Source organism: Ammospiza caudacuta, chromosome Z (assembly GCF_027887145.1).
Source record: "Ammospiza caudacuta isolate bAmmCau1 chromosome Z, bAmmCau1.pri, whole genome shotgun sequence".
Lineage (NCBI taxonomy): Eukaryota > Metazoa > Chordata > Aves > Passeriformes > Passerellidae > Ammospiza > Ammospiza caudacuta.
Window position 1 is genome coordinate 70,976,284 of NC_080632.1, and position 25,182 is coordinate 71,001,465.

Here is a 25,182-nt window from a genome sequence, read left to right on the forward strand (position 1 = left end):
CATTTACCTTAGAGCAAAAGATCTCTGAACTCCAGCATGCATCTCTGGAGGCTAAAATCCACCCAGCACCACACTTGGTACTCATCAGGCCATCAAAATTCTTCAGTCACTGGCACTTCAGCTCAGGTAACAATTGTATCACACCAACACCAAACAAGAAAAGCATCAGTAGACAAGAATACCCATACACTTCTGCTGCCTTACCCTTACTCTGTAACTTAACTCCTGTACAAGCTTTGACTGGCCTTTGCTCTTTCATTTCATCCCCACTTGTGAGAGCACCTTAACGGTCTGAAGTAAACATGTCTGATTTTCTTAAGGCAGTTCACATAATCTGAAAACCTGATTTCTGTGTATATGTGTGTGTGTTGTTTTTTAACTCCCATAAAAGGTTATGCCGAGAACATATCTTTGCAACAATCCTTATTAGTATTGAAGAAAGTTAATATAGGCACAGCCTGCAGTATAAGTAGTATTTTGGTTTGGGATACAAGTGTAGAACTGTTTCTAGAAAAGCAAAAAGTAAGAATGCCCCTGTGGACTGCAAGTCCTAAGCAGTCAGGGTGACTTCCACTTCTCTTTCTGCTAAATATGCTTCATTTTAGGGAATGATTTACTAACATCAGTTAAGTTGCTAACTTGTGTTCGGGTTGTTTTTAACTAAACACACTTAGGTGGAGTACAGACAAAGAATTCTGTTTAAAATCTCCGTTTTTGCAAACCTGCTCATTGTGTTTTTAAAAAGTCTGTTTTTCAAACATGCCTGCTTGCTGCCCAGCTCTGTTCTAGGTGAGAGCTGCATCTGAAAACCTTGTCCCTCACTCTCCCACCTCACTCATCTGAAAGATGTGTATAGAGAAGCAAAGCCTTTTGTTCAAACATCAGATACATCCTTTTGTGTTTCAAAACATTTTGTGTGTGCAGGATTTACAGCCATGAGCACACTTTATAACTTTTTTCTTTCCTACTTCAAGGAAAGAGCCATTATCAGCCCACAAATGTAGAAACACAAGGAGCTCAGGCGTTTGATTCAGCTTAATATAACCAGGGGCTAACCACAGTCTTCACTGTGCCTCAGTTTCCCTCTGGCACATCTGAAAGTGATTCACAAAAATCTGCTGTAGAGAAAGGGTGTCCAGGACAGCCCATCAGGGTCTTCCTGACACTGCCATCCCCATGTGAGCAGGAGCCCCAGTTGTCATGCCTTCCAGGAGCCCAGTTCAGTGCTCCTGTATTGCTGCAGGAGCCCCAGGCTGGCTGGCAGGCCTGTGGGGGTCCCAGCCGTGCCTGCTGCAGTGCCAATCCCAGCCCACGCCGCCAGCAAGGCATCCTCACACCACCACAAACCTCCCCTGTCAGTTACTCAGCAGCCTAATAACAGCCTTTTGTTCCTCCTCGCTGGGTACTTAGGAGAAATTTCAATATAAGGAAACTGCATGTAGAAAAATGCTAAAATAAAAGAAACTAACTGGTGTCCTAAGGTTCCCCTTTCCCAAGGCTAAAACTAAGAGTAAAACGACCCCATTTTTTCAATTAAAAAAGTTGTCAGTCACACTGGCTAGTCCCAGAACAAAGTTCCAGGAACAAGTAAATATTTTAGGCAGGTGTGTTTATCTGTGCTGATAGTGCCAAACTGTGGCACAATCAGGTCACTTTGACCATAAGCTAAGCTCCAGAGCTCAGGACTTTGACTGGATCAAAAGGGCAGGGCATGGTGCCCTGGGGCTGTCTATGCCACACCACCACTGTGATGATGGATCTGGACTTTCAGCAGTATGTGGATGCAGTCAGCAGCCAGGCCCTGCCAAGGGCACCATGGAGGGGGTGAGGGTTTATGCCCAACATTTTGCCTCTGCTGATCCCCAGGATGCTGGGACAAGGGGCTATCAGATGGAAAAAATGCTCCAAGTGACCGGGCGGAGCAGAGCTTGCAAGAGGGGAGAACAGCACCTCCTCTGTCACCATTGCTCCAGCACGAGCACTCTCATAGCCCCACATTCATTGCAAATGCCAGGGGAGACTGAGCCCCAACAAGACATACTGATTTCACTTTACCTGTGCTCAGAGGCAAAGCACAACAATGCCACAAAACCTTGCACAAAGCCCTGCAAGCAGCCATGTGGATCATCCAGGAAGGTGTTTTGTGCTTCAAGTCCCTTTTTTGATTTCCAGACACCTTTCCTTTAATAACAAGGAAGGTTTAATGCCTGTAGTATGATTGTTCTTTATAGGGCTCCATGTGAATTTTGCCCATATCTGATCTGACTCATGAGAAAAAGGGGAATACTTTTTTCCTGTTTTATGATTTTATAAAGATTTGCAACAAGGAATCTTATGTCATGCTTAGGTGAATTGTCATGCAAATGGCTGTAATAGGGGATAAGAGTTTTTGTTTTTTGATGATACAATAAAATGTCAAAATAGGAGTCTCAAAATCCTGTATACAATGTTGAGGCTGTGGTTGCTTCAAGGTTCTCACACTCTGCATGGTGAATAGACCAAGCAAAATGCAGAGAGGAGTGTGAGAGCTATTTGTGTCAGTGAGAGACACCACACAATTAATTCTCATACTTAATTTTGTCTAATTATTAGTATGGATTTTTGTAGGCAGTGGAATAATCTGCTTATCAAATACCACTTTGAAATACATTAGCTCTGTCTTGTTCTGAAGTTAAACATGTAGCAATTTAGTCAGCTCAGTGAGTCACAATTCCAGTAAATGCAGAAGACAGCTCAGTGCATTTAGCACTAATATCACAATTAACACTTCAGAAACCTGCCTAAGTAACAGAACCACCCAAAACAATTATATAGACATTTTTAGTAACCAGGGTGTACTGTTTACTGAACAGGCAAGAATCCCCCTTATAAAAATCTTCACATGCTGTTGAGACTAGAAGTGTTTAGTTAAATTATGCCTGTAGAAAGGTTTAACTCTTCCAAAGCAGCACAAACATTCCAGAGGGGAGCAATATAATGCAATCTTTCAGTGTCTATCAGAGCAAGTTGCTTAGACCTTTGCAAGCAGTCAGCATTGGCTTCCTTTGCTCCAGAGAGGGGCTGAGCTGGCAGGTGAATCCTCAAGGCCAGGGGAGATGCTCTTCCTTGCACCCCTGTCTTGGCAGAGAAGCCACAGTGTCCAGCTGGTCCTCCTGGGCTCTGCCAAGGACATTAAAAGCAGAGGGGCCGTGCTGTTGTTCTTGCCCTCTGGAGTAAAAGGATGAGTAAGTGTTTTTAAAAGGCTGTTGAGGTTATTCTGAAGTAATTCTTGGTAATGTCTGATACCTTGGTTTTGTGACCTTATTCCAAGAGAAGGCCAGTTGAAATTTTCATGGTCTTTGCATCTGTGAGGATGCTGAGGTTACATGGTAATCTTGGGTTTAAAAAACAACTTACTAATTCTTATCCTTGCTATTAGTAATATCATATAGTTCATCCATCCGTCCCACATTTGTCACCACAGTATCTGAATTTTATCGGGACAATTTAAAAAAGTGGTTCTGAGATCTCATGTGAATAACAGGAGTATGAATCAAGATCCAAAGCAGTATTTTGCACTTTGTGTATCCTGCTGCAGTCAAGCTTTAAATTCATTGAGGTCAGATCTCAAGTATGTCTGTAGTTGGATGCAAATTTTTAAACTTGTCCCAGAACATAAAGTTCTGGTAGTGCTTACAGAACGCACATCTGCAGGAACACACAAAACATCACCAAAAGGAGATGGCACAGCCAGGGTGACACGACCAGTTCTTCTCATGTCCTTACTAGAAAGGCAACATTCCATATTCTGATTGCATTCCATTTCTGTCAGAAAGGATCTATTTTTAAAATTAAGTTTTACATACACGACAGCCAGTGGGGAGAAGGAAATACCCTTTTCTTCCTTCTCTCCCCTCCTTTTATGCCCTGTCATAGAGTTTTTGCTATCCTCTTCACAATGGCTGTCATACCACACAGCCCATTCATACAGGAAGGAGGAAAAGGTGGAAGCTTGGTGCTGTAAATCAGCCTTGGATCAAGAGAAGGATGTTAGCTGCACAATATTTCTTCTAAAATCTGGTGAACCCTGAGTCTGACACCATCTTCCAGCAATTCCCAGCTCACCATGTCTGTCAGACTTAACATGGAGAAGCAAGATATTTTAATGGCCTCAGGCAAATGCCAGCCTGTTTGGCCCTTACAAAACATCCAAAATGTTCTGCTGCCTCCAGGTCTATGAAATGGTCTGTTTTATTTGGGAGATAGGCAGAACTGACAGCTTCTCCTTGTTTTCTGAGAAACCAGTCCAGTCTACTTCACATGTAATTTACTGTCAAGCCCTAATTTTTCTGCATCAAACCAAATTACAAAAAAAAAAATTACATGAACACACCCATTTGATAAATTGAACTAAAATTATAAGAAGAATAAAACACTCTCAGTCTTCCTTGAAATAATTTTTAAGGACAGTGATGCTAGTTGAAAAGGTGACACTGTACTCTTCACTAGGGCTTGCAGTCTGGGAAGCAGGGATATGTTTAGGCAGCCAGTAAAATAAACAGAAGAAGGGACTGTGCCACCCAGCAAAAAATGAACAGATGAGACTCGCAGTTACTGAATTTTGGAAAAAGCATGAATGTATCAGAAAGGGACTAGACAAACTAAAGAGCTAAAACAAAATTCTCTAATGCAGCGTTGACTTAAACGTATACAATTTACTGGCTGAAAGCAGGGGAGTCTGTAAGGGAAGGCTTGTTTTGTGTCCTGCTTTCCTCCTGCACATGATTATTATTCATCCATACTAGAAACTTGACAATTTTACTAGATAAACCTTTGGTCTGACCCAGCTCAAGCTCTTCACATCCTTGAATGATAATGAACAGTGCAGCTATCCCTGCAGAGGATACACAGTGAGGAGAGCGTGGCGTGCCACAGGGATGCACCGGCTGTTCATGCAAAGAATATAATACTATTAACAACTCTGACATTCTTGTGCCCACTCCCTCTGCTGTGTTTCCCCCCCAGATCGGTAGTTTTTAATACATCAGAAAGTTATAGGGTTTTTTTGGTCTGAAGATAGAAGGGCCAGGGTCATCAGTGGGATGGCTGAAGGCTTTTGTGAATCCACAGAATGGGTATTATGTAAGAAAAAGAGTTGCTCAATCATCTTGATGCCTATTTGGTCCCACAACAGAATATTCCCAGCAGAATTTACAGATAACATTTGCCAGGAGACAATAGGGGTGTTTTTTTGCAATGGGTACAATTTTACTTTCTTTCTTGGGTGGCTTTAAGAACTTTAGAAGAGGTAAGTGCAGCAGGAGAGGCAGTGGGGTAGCGCTGTTCGTGGGGGATTGTTTAGATTAGATTGAAACCCATGATGGTGATGACAGGTTGAGTGGGTAAGGATCAGGGGAATGTCAGCAGAGTGGATGTCCTGGTAGGAGTCTGTTACAGACCACCTAGCCAGGATGAATAGGCAGATGATTCATTTACAGGAGGCTGGGAGAAATCCCACAATGCCACCCTTGCACTCATGGGGGATTTCAACTTGACAGATATCTGCCGGTAGTTTAGAAAAAGAGGGGGTCCATCCTGCATCTCATGACTTGGAAGGATAGTCCCCCCTTTGGCATCCTTACTGTTTCAGCCATCCCAATGTCTCCCAGTAAATAATTCTAAATCACTTCTTTTCTCATTTTACTGCTTATATTTCATCCATGTAGTATGTAATGCAGAGAATCTTGTCATTGAACTTTGTTAAGCTATGCTTATGGAAATTTATATTAAAATTGCTTTTTAAATACCTTTGACAGTGATTCCTCAAGTGATCTAAACCACTCATTTGTGACAACTGTGTACTTCTTTTTTCATCACCCAAAAAGTACATCTACTTTCTTCTCACTCAGCAACAAACCTCTTTTTGGAAAAAGGTTACCAGGCACTTTAAATTAATTCAAACCACATTTTGCAGGAAAAACCAAGAAAATAATGGAGAGGGCTGGCTGCACGCATAGGCACACCTGAGCCCACAGCTTCCTGTTCTGGAAGGAACTATTGCAAAGCCTGGCACCGATCCTGCAGCCAGGCATGCTGGGCTGGCACACACCCATGTGGGACTGGCACAGGGTCGGGCACTGTGAGGTGGTGCCACAGCCCACCCTCATGTCATGCCTGCACAGCCCTCAGCACTGCAGCCTGTGTGGCACCTGCTCCGTGGGCAGCAACCATATGGGAACTGCACGGATCCTGCACAGTCTGTGCTCCTGGGGGGCCCTCTCATTGTTGCAGTGATTTTATAAACGAAATTTTCACGGCCTAAACAACAAGGTGTTTCTTTGGGCAGGTCATGTCATCTTCCCCACTGCTCATTTCAGTACTACAAGAAGCCTGGAGGATTTTTTTAATGGAAGGCTTACATGGCTCTGGAGGCAAAAGCATGAGAGGGTAGCAGACATTGTAGGGCAATGACTGCAAATTGTGTGTAAGCAGTTGCTTCTCTAGATGACTGACTGTGCTTCAGAGGTGTGAAGGGCTCACAAAAAGTGGTGAAGCATGGTACTTTGAAGGATAATTCTCAGAGGGCTATGGTTAACCAGGGGATTAGGATGACTGTAGATGTCCTGCCAGCCAGCCTTGAGGAGTCATGCTCCAAGAGAGGAGGGAGAAGGCCTGTGCAGGGATCGGGAAGAGCAGCACTGGTAGGTACCACCCTCCACCCACCTCCCTGGGCTGCTTTCTCTGGTATGAAATACCTCTGTAAGTTCAAGCCTAGGAAATCATGCAGAAAAAAAGTGGTTTTTTCCCCCTCCTGCTGTTCTTTTCATTATTCCTTTTGCTCTTATTTTTCTCTTTTTTCATTTCTTTTCTTTCCCTTTCAAATTTTCGTTTCTTTTCTTTCCCCTTCAAATCCTCACAGGGTTTTACAAAGGGTTTTCTTCTGCCAAGTTCATTTTAAAGAGAGGAAAAACTGAAGTGCAGTGGTTTGTGAAGGCAGCTCATGACGCCGCCTCATGCTGCCTCACCCAGCCTCAGCTGCACACCAGCAGCAGTGGCTGCAGGACAGCAGCAGCTCCCAGAACGGGCAGGAGTGCAGCAGAGAGCACCCTGTGCACACAAACTGCATTGAAGAAAGAAGTGTAAAGTCAAAAGAAGTGTAAATGCAGCAGTTTGAATTTAATTTGACATTTTGTGGTGTCATTGAGAGGAGGATGCCTTGGTGATGGGATCTCCCTGCTCTCCAATAGGCCTCCAGAGAGAGTCTGGGCTGCTTCTGTGGGCTGGCTGAGCTGACCCTGCTTCTGCAGGGTGCCCATGGAACCTCCCAGACTGTCAGCACTGTCAGGTTCATCACAGCCCTGCAGTGAAGGGAGCGAGAGCCATGGTAAACTGAAACACGGGGTGCTCAGCATGTGCACAGTACTATGTTGCTCTTACATACTGTGCCTGAAACAACAGATCCTGGTCACTCAAATCCACTCTGAGTGTGTTTCACTGGGACATTCAGCCCCAAGGGTGGGTACATGATGAACACATGAGCCGTGGCCTCACAGGTGCCTCAGCCACCCCTCTCTGACCTGGAAAGGTCAGAGCAGATGGTAGCCATTCTCCCATTCTTTATAGGTTCACACTTACAAAATCTGTGAATCTCTCTTTCTGCAACAGCATCAGCTGTTACACACAGTTCAAACTCTTCTCTTTTTCCTGTTACTCCTTGAAGCGAGTGAATTTTGTGTAACAATGCTGGAAATGCCCAGAGGCAGCCCTTCAGCTGGGGTAGGGAGGATTGCTCAGCACTGGCTGCTGTGTCCTTCAAGGCAATGCTGAGCTCATGTGGCACATCTGTTTGCTGTTTCACAAGTCATAAAAATACAACAATAGGGATTCCTTCTCAAAAAAAAAAAAAAAAAAAAGGCCAGGGAATAATTTTTAGAGCACCAAGAGAATACAGTGAGTATTAATGCTGCCCTTAGCTAGCTGGAATTGACATTCTGAATGAATTATCAGAGAAGTTGAATATCTATGAATTATCAGAGAAGTTGAATATCTATGAATTATCAGAGAAGTTGTGTTTCTGACAGCTCTGAACTTTCACCATTGTGCTGGGAGGTGAGATTGGTTCAAGCAGGGGCTGGGATGAAAATGTACCTACTGCTTAATACTTTCAGTTCCTAAGAAGAAAAATACTTTTATATTTTGCGATGGTACAACTAATAGCAATTATGAAAGGAAGAGGCATTGCTGGTATTTCAGCTTGATTTCATGGCCTTTATGCTGTATTTTTAAGGTAATTCCTAAAGGCCATATTTAATTTAAAATAATGTAAGAATGCAGTCACATGCTTTGAAAGGAAGACAGCTGATTACAGATTACAAGCATAGGGCAAGCAATCTGCATTTTCCATTTTAACTATGCTCTTAAGTCAAGAACTGCAAACCCATTAAGCTGAAATATAAATGATCCAGTATCTGATCTCAAACCAAAAGAATTTCTGCTTTACAGTCATGGGATAAGACTGATAAATTTACATTTGCAAAGTATTCAAGATTATTCAGTGACTTTTTGGGGGGATTGCAAACTCTGTTTTCACTACTACAAACTGTGCCTGCACCAACTCATTGAAATGAAACAGACAATTTATACACTGACATTTACTGAGAGGATACCAAAGGCTCTCAGATTTTCAAATTGTCTTGGAAACCCTCTACACTGTAAGAACTCTGCTGGCATCTGGGGCTCACACTACTTTAAACAGGTAAGTTTCAACAGAGTACTCCAGTGAAATACTGCAAAAGCATTTCTTAATGGTGTTTTTCAAAAGTAAAGTGTTAAGTTGCAGAGTTCCCATGCTGAAAGCCTAAATGGACCCTCTTAGTAAGAAAAGTAGTCTATAAAGAAGTTTTCTTTCACTTATATCTTCTGCTGGTTGATGAAAATACAGAACAGCTTTATTTCTTGTGCACAAAATTTTGAGCGAGTTGATAACAGCTTGCACATAATTCTCAACATTTCAGTATACAATTCCTCAGTGTGCAATTAGTGGTCTTCTTATGACAGTTTTTGTTTTAACAAAATCCACTTCTGGTGAGTTTCACTGATGCTTAGACTGGGGAGATTTTTATACCTAAACTTTGAAAAATAAGAAAGTGAAGAAACACGCATCAAAGGATATGTGACTCTTGTTAAGCAGAAGAAGCAAGCATTTCAGGACAGTATACTTCAACACAAAAAAATAAAGTGGCTACTGAACACTGGCTTTGATTTATGAAGCCAACAATTTGGTAATAAATATACATCAAAATCTGTAAGAGCTTTGAATCTGAAAAAAAGATCCCCTTTTGCAAATTTCTGTCATGGGGGAAGTTGCCCAGGTTCCCCAGAGAACAGGGTATGTTTCTGTGTATTTTGGCCTTCATTGTTTATTAGTCAGCTTGTCAGCTTTCTCTCTCTTCTCAAAAGTCAAATACAGAAAGAGACGAGGGTTGGTGTAAACACAAGGCCTCTTTATTTTGTTTCAACAGTACATGACTTCCTATTTAGCGTGACCAAAACCAAGCAGAACAGTGGAAATCGCATATACCATTTCTCCTAATACATTGTTCTTCCTTGAAACTGCACAAGTACAAAAGGAAGGATAAATTCAACAACATTATCTCCAGTTAGGCATTTTCACATGAACCAGAGCTTATGCACAACAGGTGACAAGCAGACAAATCAGCATCAGAAAAACTTACTTCAGCAAGGTGTGAACTCTCCTTTGGGGAAAGAAAATTTGTCTTGAAGCAAGGGATGCAAACATCCTCAGGTAAGGAGCACATGCTAATCCTTTCTAAAAGCTTCATCACTAAAAGTTGTTAGAGGAGTACACAACCCAGCTCCAAAGCCACAAGGCCAGATAGGATGCAGTTTAGAGCCTTCAGTCGTCACCAAAACTGGCGCCTTCTCCTGCTGGCTTATCTCCAGTTTTCTGTATCTAAATATGCCACAGAGCACTTGGCCAAGGAAAGCTGCTGATGGCTTAAGTGCAGATCACAGTAAAACACCTTTATGTATTTGTCAGCTGTTCACAGTTTATGTCCTAGCCTTGACTGGGTTTAATTGTTACGAGTTGACTCAAGTCATTAAGCCAAATCATTGAGTCTAAGAGCTGTGCAAGTGTAACATCATCTACCTGGTGGGACAAATATTTTGTGTTGGAGCATTAGGCAGACTGGTGTAAGATTGCCATTTATCCTTATCCTTCCCTCAACTCCACTCCTTTACCATAGTTATTTTCAAACTAAGACTCAGTCTATGAGAAACCACAAACCAATACCAGAATTAAAGCTAATACACACGAGTCATGACAGGGTAAAGAAGTGAGGATCTAGGCATGAATAAGGCATTCACTTCTGCAGAAGTGACTGCCTCTGCAGAAGCCACAAAGGACCTTTTGGTAGGAGCGCACTGATTCTGGGCATTTTCTAAGAAAGAATTTCCACTGAAGTTTCCAGGAAACTGTCTCCCAGAAACTGAGCTCAGCCTTTTCACATAAACTAACAGTTCTATTAACTTCAAACAACAGATTGTTGTTAATGCTGCTGATGTCCTTTTGGCCTCACAAGAATGGTATTTGTTGTTCTTGTTGTTACTCTTTTTCATACCTCGGGGATGTAGTTTGCTGGTTTCTCTGTTGAGAGAAGCATGAGTTGTTGCACATTTAGTGCAAGGACTTAAAAACCCCAGAGATTTAAGCCAAAGTCCTAGTATCTAGAAGTTCAGTACTAGATATATGATTGTGTGATTTAAATTGTATGCATTGGTCTCAACAATGAGCTTAATTCCTAAACAATCTGATATTTAGAGGAGTTTGTATTCAGTACTTCAGTCACACCAGACTGCTTGCCTGTGCTGGACTGGGTTATCACTGCATCACCAGGCACATGACAGGGAATGATGTCTGGGGCAGGCACAGACAGAAATTGTTCACTGGGACCAGACTAATTCAGCCTCCGTTCTGGCCAGTGCTCAATGTTTCACAGGACAGGTGTAGGTAAAACATAATATGCCCTTACATTACATTTCCTCTGGAGCCATTACAGGTAATTTTGATTTAAATCTTGGAGCCAAGCTCTAGAAGCTGTGAAGAGTTACATAATTATGCCATGAGCAGGTATCTGGGCCTTTATTATTAAGTATGTAAACAACTGCTTTGGAAACTTGGTCAGGTTTTGGACCTCCACGACTTTTAGAAGGAATGATATCCATGATCTAATGGATCATTACCCGGGAATGTATCTTTTTCTCTGAGCATTTCACGGCTAAAATTTTACTGACATATCATCTTCCTTTTATGAGCTCCTCAGATCGATCTCCTTTCTACTTTGCAGTATTTTGTATTCTGCTACCAGTATTTTCAAATGTCTTCTGAAATAATTTTTTTCCCTGTCCTTGGGGATGGTGCTATGTAGGGCCAGGAGCTGGACAAAATGATCCTTGAGGATCCCTTCCAGCCTAGATTATTCTATGACTCTACACTATCATTTTACAGGTGAGTTGACTCCTAACACATACCAGGCTGCAAATAAAGCAGCATAGTTTATTAATGAAAATCCAGAACTTTCAAAGATGTCCACCTTATCATCTGTTATGGATTGTTCCTGGAAATGCTTTAAATAATAATTTTAAACAGGTCATCTGAGTAATGACATTAATGTCTTTTCCTTTTAAAACTGCGATATCCTTTGAAAGAACCTGGGCTTAAGTATTTTTTTAAATAAATAATCAAGAATAACTGTGTTCTCTTTTGCTCAATTTAACTGTAGCTATTCAACAGTAATACCTTTTGCTAATTTGCATTGCATTATAATAATTATATTTGAAAAAAATTCTATTTATCTTCACTTCTTTTTATATTAAATGTTACTATTCAAGTTCATAAAACCATTATAATTCTTTCCATTCATGAGTGTATAATCAGGCACAGAATTTTAGACAGGGTAATTTTAAAGTTCCCTTTTCTAAAAGAAAGCCAACTTACTGAAAATTTCAGTACAGTGAAAAAATACACTTTTTTCCCCTACAAAACCTTAGGATTACACAAAAATACAGCGTAAATATAAACATTAGGCCAAGGCAACATTTTAAAGTGCAGAACTCCACTTGCCACACATGAATAATTCAAATAATGCTGCATAATGCATAGGCAATTCTTACTAGTATTTCAAAACCTAAAGTGACACAATGAGATCAACACATAACAGTAATTCAAATGCATTCTATTTATAATAAATAAGTGCTCATCTGACCATAGAACACAGTAAGCATATTGTCCCAACAAGCAAGCTCTACACAAATACCCTTTTTTTTCCCTTTGTCTGAATGGCGTGCTACCATTGAACATAAAGACATATTAAGAAAGAAAGATCTCATCCACCATCTGGTAAGAAAACTTGTGGGGAGAGACATCTGGAATCTGTTGCATGTACATTTTTCCAGAGGTTTTATCTTTAATCAATCAATTTATACTGTCATATTTTTCAATTTATACTGACTGAAAATTATTCCTTTATTTTCTTCCACATACTCATATCCTCTTAATGTTCAGTTGTTTCATCTTAAGGTTTGGAATTTTTTTGGTTGTTTAGTTTTTTTAAGGGGGTAGTGTTGGGGGAAAGGGAGGAAGGTAGAAGAGGGTTGCTTCAATTTGTATTCAGCTACTAAGTTCCGTGATGGGATGAGGACAGATGGAAAATAGTTCAAGTTCTAGCCTCTATTAGCATTTTGGTTTGAGACAATAGTACTGCTCTAAATTCCCAGTCATTCTCCCTTGTTGAACCTTGGTTCAGTTTGCAGAGTGGTTTGCTATACAAGAATTAAGCTGCCTTCCAAATATTCTCCAGTCTCCAAAAGAGACACTAAGAATCTGAATCCATTACTGGGCCAGTTTCAAAGTGCATATGCAGTAGGGTCACCAAGCAAGGAAGCAGAATAGATGTAGTCTTGAGATGCACAGAGTGTGCATGAAGTTTCAGCAGTAACCCCTTTTATCCACTGATCCTCCCCCACCTAAACAAACATCTTGGCAATCTACACACAGGCACAGAGTCTCAAGGACCAAGACTTTACAGTGGGATCCTTAGTGATCCTTAGTGAGTAATTTTCCCTAAATTACTTCAGACAATTCTGGCTATTACATTCTTTGTATGACCTAAAACCTTTAAATTTTTGTGCATAAGCCATCTTCCTCTGAACAAGCTTTTGGGACTGCCTTAGATGAGCCCACTTAGCTTTTCTGGCAGCACATTTTTTTTCTCCATTCAAATCTATTTAAATGCCGCTGTCAAAAGACCATGAGTTTATTTTTTATACGAACTCCTCCACTGGCCTCTCAAACATCAAATTCAGACTTCTTTCCTGTACCTCTTAACACCTCAGCATTTAATGTAATGTTATCCATCTTGGGCATTGCAGAGTGCTGCAGGCAGCCCAGGGCACTACCTGCAGGCAGAGTTCCTCCTCCAGCTGAGATTCTTATTAAAAAGATGATTTTCCATTGCTATGTCTGGGTAATGTCTGGATACTAGACATTAGAAAAGCTATAATCAAAAGAGGAGTTCCTACTTTGTCCCTGAATTTAACAGGAGTCAAACAGCTCATGACCCAGTAAAAATTCAGATACAAAGCTCAATGGCAGCAGTTATTCTAGAGTCCCTTTATAATTGGGCCAGCGGTGTAGTCCTGAACTTGTTAAAGTTTTAGCGTGTTCTCATATTGCAAATAAGTAATCTGTCCACCCTCCGAAAGTATTTTAAGAAATGCTGAATCCCTTTCTTAAAAACACCACAAAATAATGGGAAAACAATTAAGTCAGAGACAGTTAAGACTATCACTAAAATAAAAGCATAGATTTAATTCATAGCTCTGGAGACAAAGAAGTAGGGCACTAGCATACATTGTACACAAGCCTGTGTCATCTTTCTTCGCCACAGGAAGGCCAAAGCTGAAAACCATGTAATTCCCTAAAAATAGTTTCAAACAGTAACTGGGAGGATTAAAACATGTGTCTCACAGTTCTTTGGCTTTGAAATGTGAAATTTGGTCAATTAAATTAATGTCAAAATTCACGAGAATAGATGTCCCTGAATCAGGAAAGCAATCTAGAAAGCTGAAGGTTATTTGCTGAACAAGTGTGCTACCGTGTAGGTGATTGGGACACATGCAAAACATAATGGTTGAGAAGACACCCTGATGGAATGTGTAAATCTTAATCCTTAGATCTTGACTCCTAAAGCCTTAGGAGCCTTGGAACATAGTGGGTAGGAGGGTTGTGCCTCCAGCAAGCAGCAGGACACCTGAGCCAGCTCCCAGGGAGTGGCTGCATCCAGGTGATGCCTGCAAGGCACCTCCTGGTCATTCCCTGCTGTTGGTGCAGCCCCTCAGCTTTGGCAAGGAAACCACACTGAACACTGACTGTACTGCTAAAAGTGCCCAAATTAGCTGTTACACTTCCCCTTGACGCTATGCTGTCTCATGAAAGCATAATCATAACAATACATAAGCTCTGAAAATTCTTTTAAAATCATAGCATTATGAGTGGCGTTGGCCAAGCACTCTCTCTGAAGTAGACACATAGTGAAACTTTGGTGCAGTGACCCCCCCTTGTTTTGTAAACAGAGGTAAGTCCTATATCCCCAGGCAGTGAGATAAAAGTGCAAAACAAGGCTTGGTGAAATCAAAGAAGTTTGAAGTAGGCCTTAAAACCATATTCAACGCATGTTTACAGTGTCTAAATACAATATTGGTCTCTAATGACCCTGAAATTAAAGCGCACATTCTTTGCGTTGCAAAAACGTAATAGAGAAACAAGAAGAAATCCCCTCATCAAACAAATCTAAAAAAATAAATTAAAAAAACTTAGAAAAAAAACCCAAAAGAAAACAAAAAGGGCAGGGAAATATGCCATTTTAGGAAAGGAAGTCACACAGATTTCCAAAACAAAAAGGGCATATTTTTTTACCTGGAATCCTGGAATTCTACAGGGCTGGAATTATGGCTGCCACATTGAAAAACGCAAAGAGCACAGTAAAGCTGAGCTGCTATTTTCAGTGATGATTTTCACCTCAAGTCAAAGGTGGTAATGGCCAGAAAGAGACCCTTTCTCCTGGAAATTTTTAAATGCATTTACTTCCCTTACAGAAAGGAGAAGGGACATCATCATATCATCCTGTCTGAACAGTCAGGAGCAAATGAGTTTGGGAAGATTCTGCAGGATGCTGAACTAAATGAAGTACCTCCTCTAGTCCAGAAAACCCTCCTTATTTGTTTGCCTTTGTGTAGCCTGCAGAGATATCTTAGTGCCTGCTTCTAATTTAAGAGAAGTTTCATTCAGCCGTCACTCAGATCAAGGTAATTCAATGAAGTGTCTGACTACAAATGACGATCCTAAACTCTTAAATAAGGACCCTTATTTATTTATAAACACACACTTCTGACTTAACTCTTCTTAAAATAGAACATTTTAAATTAATTTTTTTTAAACTCATAGGAAAAACTGAAAACTACATTCTCCAAAAGGACACTGATTTTTCCATACTTGATAATAATATTATGGAAATTGCAGTCTTCCATGATATTCATTACCTGCAGAATCAATTTACAAGCACTGGGGTTTTTTATTTCAATTCCTATAGAAAATGAGTATTTCATTGTACTACGTAATGCTTCCTACACTATTATTAAATAGAGCAGCAGGTGTCCTCTTTAAATAAGGTATTCATCAAATCCCCAATCAATGCACAAATGCTATTTTTACAAAGAAATTTAAATAGCCATTCCCTCTAGAACTATGAAAGTTACAGTATAGTAGTTCTTGAAAGGTCTAACAAAATTTTCAATGTATGCAAGTTTTTACCATTATCCAAAAGTGAGGTGTCATTCCTGATGATCAGGCACTGCACTTAATCAATCTTTTCCAAATCAGATGCAGAATGATCAGCAGCATATTTTGCAAACAGAAAATGGATTTATACAGAGCTTGAAAAAGGAACCACTTGCTTTCCAGCCACATACACTTCAGAAATATTCCGATCGTCACCTGAAATAACATGGTCAAAACTGAGGTTTGTTTATAAATACAAACACTGATTTAATTAATGACAATTATGCAGTCTAAAAAAACAGTTTTGGAACACATTATTTGCAGCAACCATTTCCTAGAACTAAGAAAGTCCATTTGGAGAGAAATAGTCAGGGCTACCACAAAAATTAATAAATATTTTAGCAGCCCATGTGTTCTTAAAAAAAAAATAAACATAGCATTCAGCTGTTGCAGTACTGCAATGGATTTTCTGTATATTCAGTAGATCCAAACCTCCAAAATAATATGTATCTGTACAGAAAATCATTTGTTGCACAGTATCTGAACTGGCTTTGAACCAGCCACCAAGAAAGCTGGTGAGACAGCTCCTCAGAAAGGAAAAAGCCTCATTACAGCATGACACAGCTGTGGCCACAGCTGGCACCAGGCACCCCAACATCACAACACAGCAGCAGCACAGCCCCAGCCCGGACACTGCCCAGACATGTTTACAAACAATTATAATCATAGGCCAGTTTGTATTTATTATTGTCAAATATTAATGCTAATTACTGGGGACATGTTAATGTTCACATGATAGTTTAATAAATATATTTAATTACTGCAAACAAATGTATACTTACTTATGTAAAAATACATTTATTATTAACCCCAATATTAATTGAGACATTTGATATAGGAAATGAGAATTCAACTTGAGCTGAAATTCAAAACATACCTAGATACAGGAACTTCTGGAGAGTGTCCTTTAAAAAAATGGAAGAAAACAAATTCAGAAAGCAATATGTGCTGTCCCGGTTCATAATCATTTGAAGCTTGAAAGAACTGATTAAAACACTTCCCCTAAATATTTTTAGTAATAGTGAAATAAAAACTTAATATACATAATCTGTTTTTTGAAAACAAGGCAAAATTTAAATTTTTGTAAAGTGCTAAGGACCAACAACTTAGCTTAAAAGGTTTAGATTTAAACTTAAAAATAATTCTTTTTACAGAACTGGAATTATTTCCAGGTAGTCTGACGACACCTATAAACTCCAATAACTGCTCTTAACTATCTTTTTTGGTCAGAGAAGGTTTTTGAATGAGAAGGTGTTTCCCTACCATAAAACCAACGCTGCTTTAACATTAACATAAAAACTGTGCTTCTAACTCAAATTAGCCATCTTGAGTGCTTGCTTCATTTTGTAACAGCAATACAGAAAAGTCAACCTAACCTTTCTCTGGGAACAGGCTGAGATTTTTCAGTCTGAGCTCTAAGTATTGACTAAAAATAAATTGCTTATTCTCAGCTGCCATTTGTCACTGCAAATACATAACTGTAATTGCCATCTTGGGCTAATAAGATGAGCATTAAAAATATTACATGCATTTTTGCTATGGTGTTGTGGCACTGTCACTGGGGTCAGCAATATTCTGATGAACAAAAACCCCATGGAACATGCAGGAACACGCAGGTGTAGGACACCCAATTCCAGCCACCAGAATCACTCTCAAGGGACCTTTTCTGTATCATGGACCTCCCCCATCACTTCCATTCATGTTCTGATCATCAATCCTGTTCTGATTACCTCAAAATCATCAGCAGAGAACAAGTCAAAAGGGCTATCTGAAGCCTTTGTGTTGATTAGCAGTGCATCAAATTCTTTTCCCACCTCAAAGTTTCCAATCACACCATCCAGTCCTAAAGCTGAGGAAGAAAATAAGCTCACAAATAAGTCTTCAGGACCAGCCTCCTCCCACCATGTAGTAGTACCTGGAACTAACTTGAAATATTCATAAGACAAACAAAAATTTCAATGATTACAAGGAAAAACCCAAAACCAATTTGAATAATATGTTAGCACTTAAGAAACAATGGCTTATATTAAAAAAACCATTCAAAATCCAAATGGGGCAATGAGAAACAGTAAAGCATATAATAACATTCATCTTGCTAAGGCAGTATTAGACTGCATTTTTTTAAAAGTTTAAGCAATTTTGAAAGTTTTTATAGACATATTGCAATAGTAATATGATAATAGAACAGGTATCCAGTGGTAATTGCAATTAGCAGGAACAAATAATAATATGGTGTGGAGAAATAATCATGGCCAGTCTGAAGGTCTCATACCTACCTCTATGGCTTGCCTTGTGGTCTATTATTTAGCTTTTTTTTTCAAAATTTCATTACAACCAAAGTTCTCAGGTCCACATGCCCTGAAAACCTACAAATTCATCTTCAGGGACTGGGTGCTTGCTAGTGCTTAGAATTCCTAAAGAGAAACCCCTGTGCATCTTTAGAAATAAATTAGGGCCCTTTTAATTTCTAGAAAGTACCTGTGAATTAAATCTATTTTTCCAATACTCTGAAATTAAGTCATCAAAGAGCATAATACCTGCAAATAATTTATTTGTTTTCAGATTGCACTGATAAAGGAAATTCAGTCTTGAAGTTACTTTAAGAAGTCATTGAAGTTTGTGAGTGGCAGGAATATCACAATATCTTAAAGACATTTAAACTCCTACAAATTCTGAAATATTTTGATTACCTACTACTTTCAACAAAAATGATCTCATATTCCTTCAGGTTTTTGAGCAGAATGCAATTTTTAGATTAAACACAAGAGGGTGATAAGTGTTTAGAAGTCTTAACAAAGCAAACTATTAAAAAAAAAATCACTCATTTAAATTTCTGCTACTGAAATTTTTCCTTTCAGTATCCAGGCTACAAGAAGCTTGTAGAAATAATTTATATTCTACCCTTAAAATTGATTCAGTAAGGATAAAACAGCTTAAAATCAATATAAAAAATTAACACTTTACTAAGGAAACCTAATATAGTAAAAACACAGGAGTAGCTGGGAAGGGAAGCCACATATGAGTTTGGGATTTTTATAAGTCTTCCTTTCTGTATATATATAACAGCATATATATATATATAACAGTATATATATAACAGCATATATATTGCAGGAAAAAGAACACTATTTGTTCCCTGCTCATCTTCTGTCTTCTCTGTTTTCCCCATTACACTCTCCAGGAATTCAAACTCAGTTCTGAGAAGACCTGATTGACATTTTCACTACATCTTTTAAGCTTCCATTAATAATTCCCAGTGGAGCTTTTTGGCAGCTACAGGCAGGTTACAATGAGAAGATTTGGGACCAGTGCTTTAGAAGGTAGTGAGCTCATTTCTGGTAACTGAAACAATAATAGGTTTTCACTTACATGTGGATTTCCTCTCTGCTAAATCACACCAATTATACTAAAACTTTTCTAATTGTATCTATTTTTATGTGCACACTGATTACAGCAAAATTGGTTCTCCAAAACTGGATAACCTATATACTACATGATTGCATTCTGCAAATGCAATTGTGTTTTGAACAACCATGGTGGAAAACCTGTTTTTCTCCTCTTCCCTGAGTGAGGAGTGATTTGCATGATGTTTTGATTTGCAACAAACTGCCTCACTGGCAGCTCAAAAAGCACAAGCAAAATTAGAAACTCATGACAAATAGAATGCATGATTTTACAGTAATTTCAGTTCTTCTTCTAGGTGATAGTTGCTGAGAAAACAAATTTCCAGCTGGTACAATAAACAGACAAGCACTTACAGCCTTATGACTAAGTCTGAGGATCTTTGCAAAGCAAATGTACAACCCTGAAAAGCCATTAAGATTTTGTTATTAAACTCTCAGCATTAATAGAGTATTCTTCTCTAAAAAGCCTAGTGTGAGTATGAGAAACTGAAGGATTATCTCTGCCTACCAGTTAGATTTCACTCTGGACCAGAAAATCTGTGAATCTCCCATGAAGACAGGAAGACATATAATCAAAGAGAGCTGTAGCTCTTTGTGTGCACATGATAGAATTTTCTTCTTACCTTGGCTTCCTCCCAGAGTGGCTAGCTGAAAAGCTTCTTTAAGAGTTAGTCCTGTTTCATTCACTTTATTGATCTGAAGGCTATTAGATGCCACCATTGTTTTCCTTATAGCATCAAGCATAGAAGCTGAATATCCACCTGCAACATCTAGAAGGGATCAGAGTCTTAGAAACAAGCTTTGGGTATAAATCTCTATGTTAAATTTCTACAAGTTTTAATTCAAAATTCTGAAGTGACATATGTGGTAAACCAAACAAGTTCTACAGCTAAGCACTGTCTCTGAAGGCATAATTCCCAAAAAAGGTGCTCTCACACACAGTCAGGAGAACAGAACACAACACAAAAACAGAAACCTGAAAAGTTGATGTTCAGGCCCTGTTTAAGCTCATAACAGCAACAAAACTCTTAACTAATTTTTTAAATTTGTTTTAAAAGAGTTTTGGACCAACCCTAGAATTTCAATTGTCTACACTTGCTTACTCAAGTGGAGAAAACAAAGGAGGACCAGCAATTGGAGACATGCTGACTTTTAAATATGAACAGGTGAATGTATCTCCCAATGGTTTCCAGAAAAAAACACTTTCAGAGCAAACTACTAACCTGTGCCAAGACCAACTTTCACATTGTGTTCGAGAACCTTTTGCACATTTAAGACACCGCTGCACATCCTGGATTGGAAGAAGAAACATGTTCTGTGTGCTACGTGCAGAAAAAGTTCAGAAGAAGCAGGGCTGCAGAGCCATTTTATGACAAAGACCTTCCTTCAATGTGTACAAGATTTGGTTAATTACTAATTCTGTCCGGATACCATGCAGTATCTCATGTCAGTTCAACAGAAAGAAGACTTTATAGTCCATTTCCCCAAAACATTAACAGACTTCAGGGGAAAAGAGAGATTCCACTGACATCTACTACTGAGAGAACAGTCAAAAGAAACAAATTTTTAGAAAAGAAGTATTTATATAGATATGGATATAGATGCAATAACTAAACTGAAAGACCACAAACTCGTCCAGAGCATGCTATGCAGAAGTGGATAATGAATAGTCATGTTCAATCCAATGTCATTTATGGTGTAATGAGGTATCATATACCTTCTATATCATAGTTTTGTAATGGTAGCACTGACTCAGGGTACTACACAAACAACACCTTTATTTAATTATGCACCATTCCTTCTTTTTTTTAACTTACGAAAAGTTAGAATTGGGGCAATGCGAAATTGCAGCTCCACGAAGACTAAAAAGTTTCAGCTCTTCTTCAGAAAGATGACAGGCATGTGCCATCACAGTCTAAAGAAAAAGAGAATCACAAATTTACTCAATATTTCATTTATTTCTGTGGCTATGAGGTTTGCTGCACTTCTTTAAATAGCCAAAAAGGATAGGTTACCATTTAGTGAAATTAATACACTTCTTGAATTAAGCTCTTAAAACCCACAAGGGAAAAGCTGATTAACTTCAATGTGCCTGACATATCATTCCTTCAGCCTTTTTGCATTTTTTAAATATAAGAATACAGGATACTTGCTCTTGCAGTGACTGCTATGACCAAAGACAAAAGCGAGAACTTCCCAGTTGTCGTAGTGCTGTAGCAAGCTTACAATTTATATTTTGTAGCTAACACAGAGATTAAGTACTGGGGCTAGGAAAACATCCAATAAAATGGAAGATGTATGTACTCTTAGCATGTTTCCTATTAGCTCTCTAAAGGTTTGCACCAGGGAAAGAGAATGAGATTAAATATTCTTTATGTAAAATATAATTAATTTTTTATGCAACTGACAAATTACTTCTACTTTTTAGCCAACATAACTGACTTTAAAAATAAATTCACAAGAAAAACATAGGATAGGATAGGATAATTTAATGGTGGATAAACCAATTATTCCCATTCAAATCTAATTGGCGTTACCTCATATGCCAAATGCCCACTGAAAGAGAGGAGCAAGAGCTCTGTTAGATCTTGCAATCTGCACATAAAATTGAGCATGGCACTGAGACTGCTTCCACTGAGCATCTCCTAATGGCACTGTACCCCTCTCATCTCTACTCATCAAGCTCACTGTAGCTGAAAACACAAAGAGAATAGCCTCATCTTCAGATAAGGACCTACATATGGTAGCTACTGAACCATATCCCTGCCAATCTGTGCTGTTTTTAAAAGGAAAGAAACATTTCAGCAACAGCTCCAAAAAAAAAACCCGCTTTTAAAACACTTAAAAAAAAATTGATTTGGTGTCTTAGTTTGAGAGTATGGGGAGACAATATCTGAGGTTCTGCTGCTGTGCTTGTGTTTAATAGCATCCTTACCCAAATATCCAGGGGCCTGACTCCAGAAGGCATCAGTAATCATGATTTTTCATGACCATTTTCACTTGTGTGCATACAAGTCACAGAATTAGGACCTGTGCTTTTGCAGCACAAATATGCTCTTTAGAACACTTGCACACCAAATCAGCACGCAAAGGACCACATAAGAAAGCAAAGGTCAATTCTGTGTACGTACTTCTTTAGTCCATATTGATTTCTCAGCAAAAAGGACAGTGAACAAGTCATTTACTGGGGTAAAATTTCAAACACAGAAATGGGAGCTCAGCAGCTAATTCCTTGGCAGTTTCCACCTGCCCCTTGTGCGACTGAGAATTCTCTCTCAAATTTTTAAATGAACTTGACTGAGGTTTAGGTACGCTGACTGTAGTTGGGTTCTTCATATTCACTTTTGCAGGAGCAGTCCACTATCTAATTAGATGTGCCCTGGGTCTCTAGCCTGTAATTACTGTGGGCAGGTATAGAACATTTATCTCAACAGCACAAAGCTGCAATGAATTTCAACTCTTCGGGCTAGTGTGCCTGTCAAAGCTCAGTAAAATAAGTTGGTAAAATGAGGTGAGAGTACTTGTGGATAGTCAGAGCAGTAAAGTGCAGCTGTCTGCAAGTGAGGCAGATGTTTAGAATTTAACAGGCAAGGTTGCTTCTCCATAGGAACAAAATGTTACTGGTCCTAACGTAACACCACAGAAGAAACCTTCAGACAAACTGGAAAGACTGGGTAACATCCTTGGAATATAAGGATAACTAGGTACTGTCCAAGAATTACCAGTTCCTACAACACCAGCTTTATCTTGCCTCCTTCTAATCCCACTGCCCTAATTCTCCTAGAGCCTTTAGAAAATTAATCAGGTAGCATAAAATATGTTTCTTTTTCACTTCCTCTAAAATACTTAGGAACACAGAGGGCTTGTTTAAAGATCCAGCAACTCAACATAGAACATAAAACAAATTTACTTTTCCCCAGATGTCACTGACCTTCACAGAACAAAACAAATTTTTCAGGTAAATATATCAAACCATCATATTCTCTACATGGATTAATTTAAGTCATATTTGGGAATTTTTAATGTGGCTACCTTGCTGGTTAGCAGCTTGTTTTTATCATACAGTTCAGTGTAATTCTGGTAGGCAGGAAACATGTTCTCCACAAGCTTGACTTCTTCCTCAGTCTCACTTATGTGACTCTGCAATAAGAAAATGCATAGAGCAAGTCCTTTAAACAGCATTGAACCTGACATTGCAACCTTCTGAGCAATCTACTGGTGCTAAACATACATTCATAAAAAATAGTGCCTGTAAAGCCTATGGTTCCATCTAGTCCTTGCATCTCCTTTTTCATCAGACCTGAAGAAGTTTTCATAGAACTTAAAGAAATAGCTCCATTTGTTCCTTGTCCATCTCAGTGATGTGGTGACACAATGGCTCCACTTCCAATTTTAGGAAGATGTTAAAATAATAGATAAAATAATACACGATGTTATTGTGAAGTGAAAGAGAGAACAAGCCTACAACAGAGTGGATGCTGAGATCAAAGGCATCTTTAGATGGTCAGCATGCTGTCTGTCCACACCACTCAAATGGCACACAGAGCTCTGAGGGCTTACCTGCACATGGAGATCGTGGGTTTGTGCCAAATCCCCAAGGGCATTCAGCAAGTCCTCTGTGCAGGAGGGGCCAAAGCGGGGGGTTATGATAGGCTGTACTCTGGGATACTGAAAATAATAGAAGATGGCATTTGCATTCTACATATATATTTCAGCAACCATAAGACTAGCATTTACACGGCAATTACATTTTGTCTTCATTGCTTACTGCTTACTGCATCCTTGCCATCTCAAATTAAGCTGTACAGTTATTTCCTTTCTTTCATTAGACATCTCGTTGCAGAAACAGAGAATGAAAGTGGGGGTTTCTGACCATAATTTTAATGAACTTTATTAAAGAACATGTTTTTATTTGAACTTTCATCAAGTCCCTGAAATTTTGCCAGCCTTCAGCAGCACTGGATAGTTTTTCATATTTGCTAACAGTCTAAATGCATGATGAGAAGTCAGTTGAATGACCAGATTTTTTTCAGTCACACTTCCATGACCATTGAAGATAAAATTATGCAAAACTGCAAGTTCTATAAAACCAAAGCCATTTTCTTGTTCAATCCTCTTTACTCATAACAGCAACAAACCCCTGAACTCCTTATATGAAGAAGAATGGTGGTATAATCAAATATGCTATACAGGAAACAGGGGAGGAGACACTAAAAACTACAGAGGTTTACACCTTGCATGTCTAGATTAAAATTTTCCTAAAACAGTCAGCAGGACTGCAATTCTGTCACCAGTCAGAGGCCAGAGTTTAGCACAAGCCAGTAAGTGATAACTTGGACTGCAGTTCCTTGTATTATCTCCCAGAAAAAAGGAGCTCAGGTCTTTGCAAATTAGCCAACTAACTCAAGTGATACATTCAGATTAGGCATTAAACTCCAGGCAGCTGCTCTTGAATATTTTGAGGTGGGATGTCAAAAGAAGCCACTGAAAACCAAAGGCTGATAAGAAAAGTACTCAGAAAAGTACTGCTCTGTATAATGTTGGAGTGTAAACTTTTATCTTTACCACTGGAGTGGAAGCATGAAGGTTATTAGAAACACACTTTAAGACACGCACTGACACAAAACACTAATTTTATAGTGGATTAGTAACTTTACTAAAAGAATAGTGATTTCTGCTGGTGAGAATTCCTTCAATTAGTCTGTCTATCTCTATACTAAGAGTGCTAAACTGAACTCCACCTTTCCTAACAAGAAAATCATCCTTTCTAGGAAGCAAGGTTTTTTAACTCAGTAGAGAAACACGCAGAACATTGCACTGCTCTGAGAACAGAAAACTGATTTTACACTGTTACAAGTACCTTTCTCAACATGACCAGAA

The 25,182-nt window shown here is 39.2% G+C and overlaps 1 protein-coding gene across 1 annotated transcript in view; it reads right to left on the reverse strand.

The window, feature by feature from the left end:
• Positions 1 to 9,482: 9,482 nt before the first annotated feature.
• The window catches only part of GDA (guanine deaminase), a 29,659-nt gene continuing 13,959 nt past the window's right edge, over positions 9,483 to 25,182 (reverse strand). Inside the window, exons 7-14 of the mRNA XM_058823676.1 lie at positions 23,863 to 23,970; positions 23,335 to 23,442; positions 21,120 to 21,217; positions 20,526 to 20,593; positions 19,926 to 20,072; positions 17,629 to 17,747; positions 16,776 to 16,803; positions 9,483 to 16,054 (exon numbers count right to left, since the gene is read on the reverse strand). Of these exons, the coding sequence (XP_058679659.1) occupies positions 15,984 to 16,054; positions 16,776 to 16,803; positions 17,629 to 17,747; positions 19,926 to 20,072; positions 20,526 to 20,593; positions 21,120 to 21,217; positions 23,335 to 23,442; positions 23,863 to 23,970 (747 nt within the window). The 3' untranslated portion in view covers positions 9,483 to 15,983. The remainder of the gene's footprint in view (positions 16,055 to 16,775; positions 16,804 to 17,628; positions 17,748 to 19,925; positions 20,073 to 20,525; positions 20,594 to 21,119; positions 21,218 to 23,334; positions 23,443 to 23,862; positions 23,971 to 25,182) is intronic.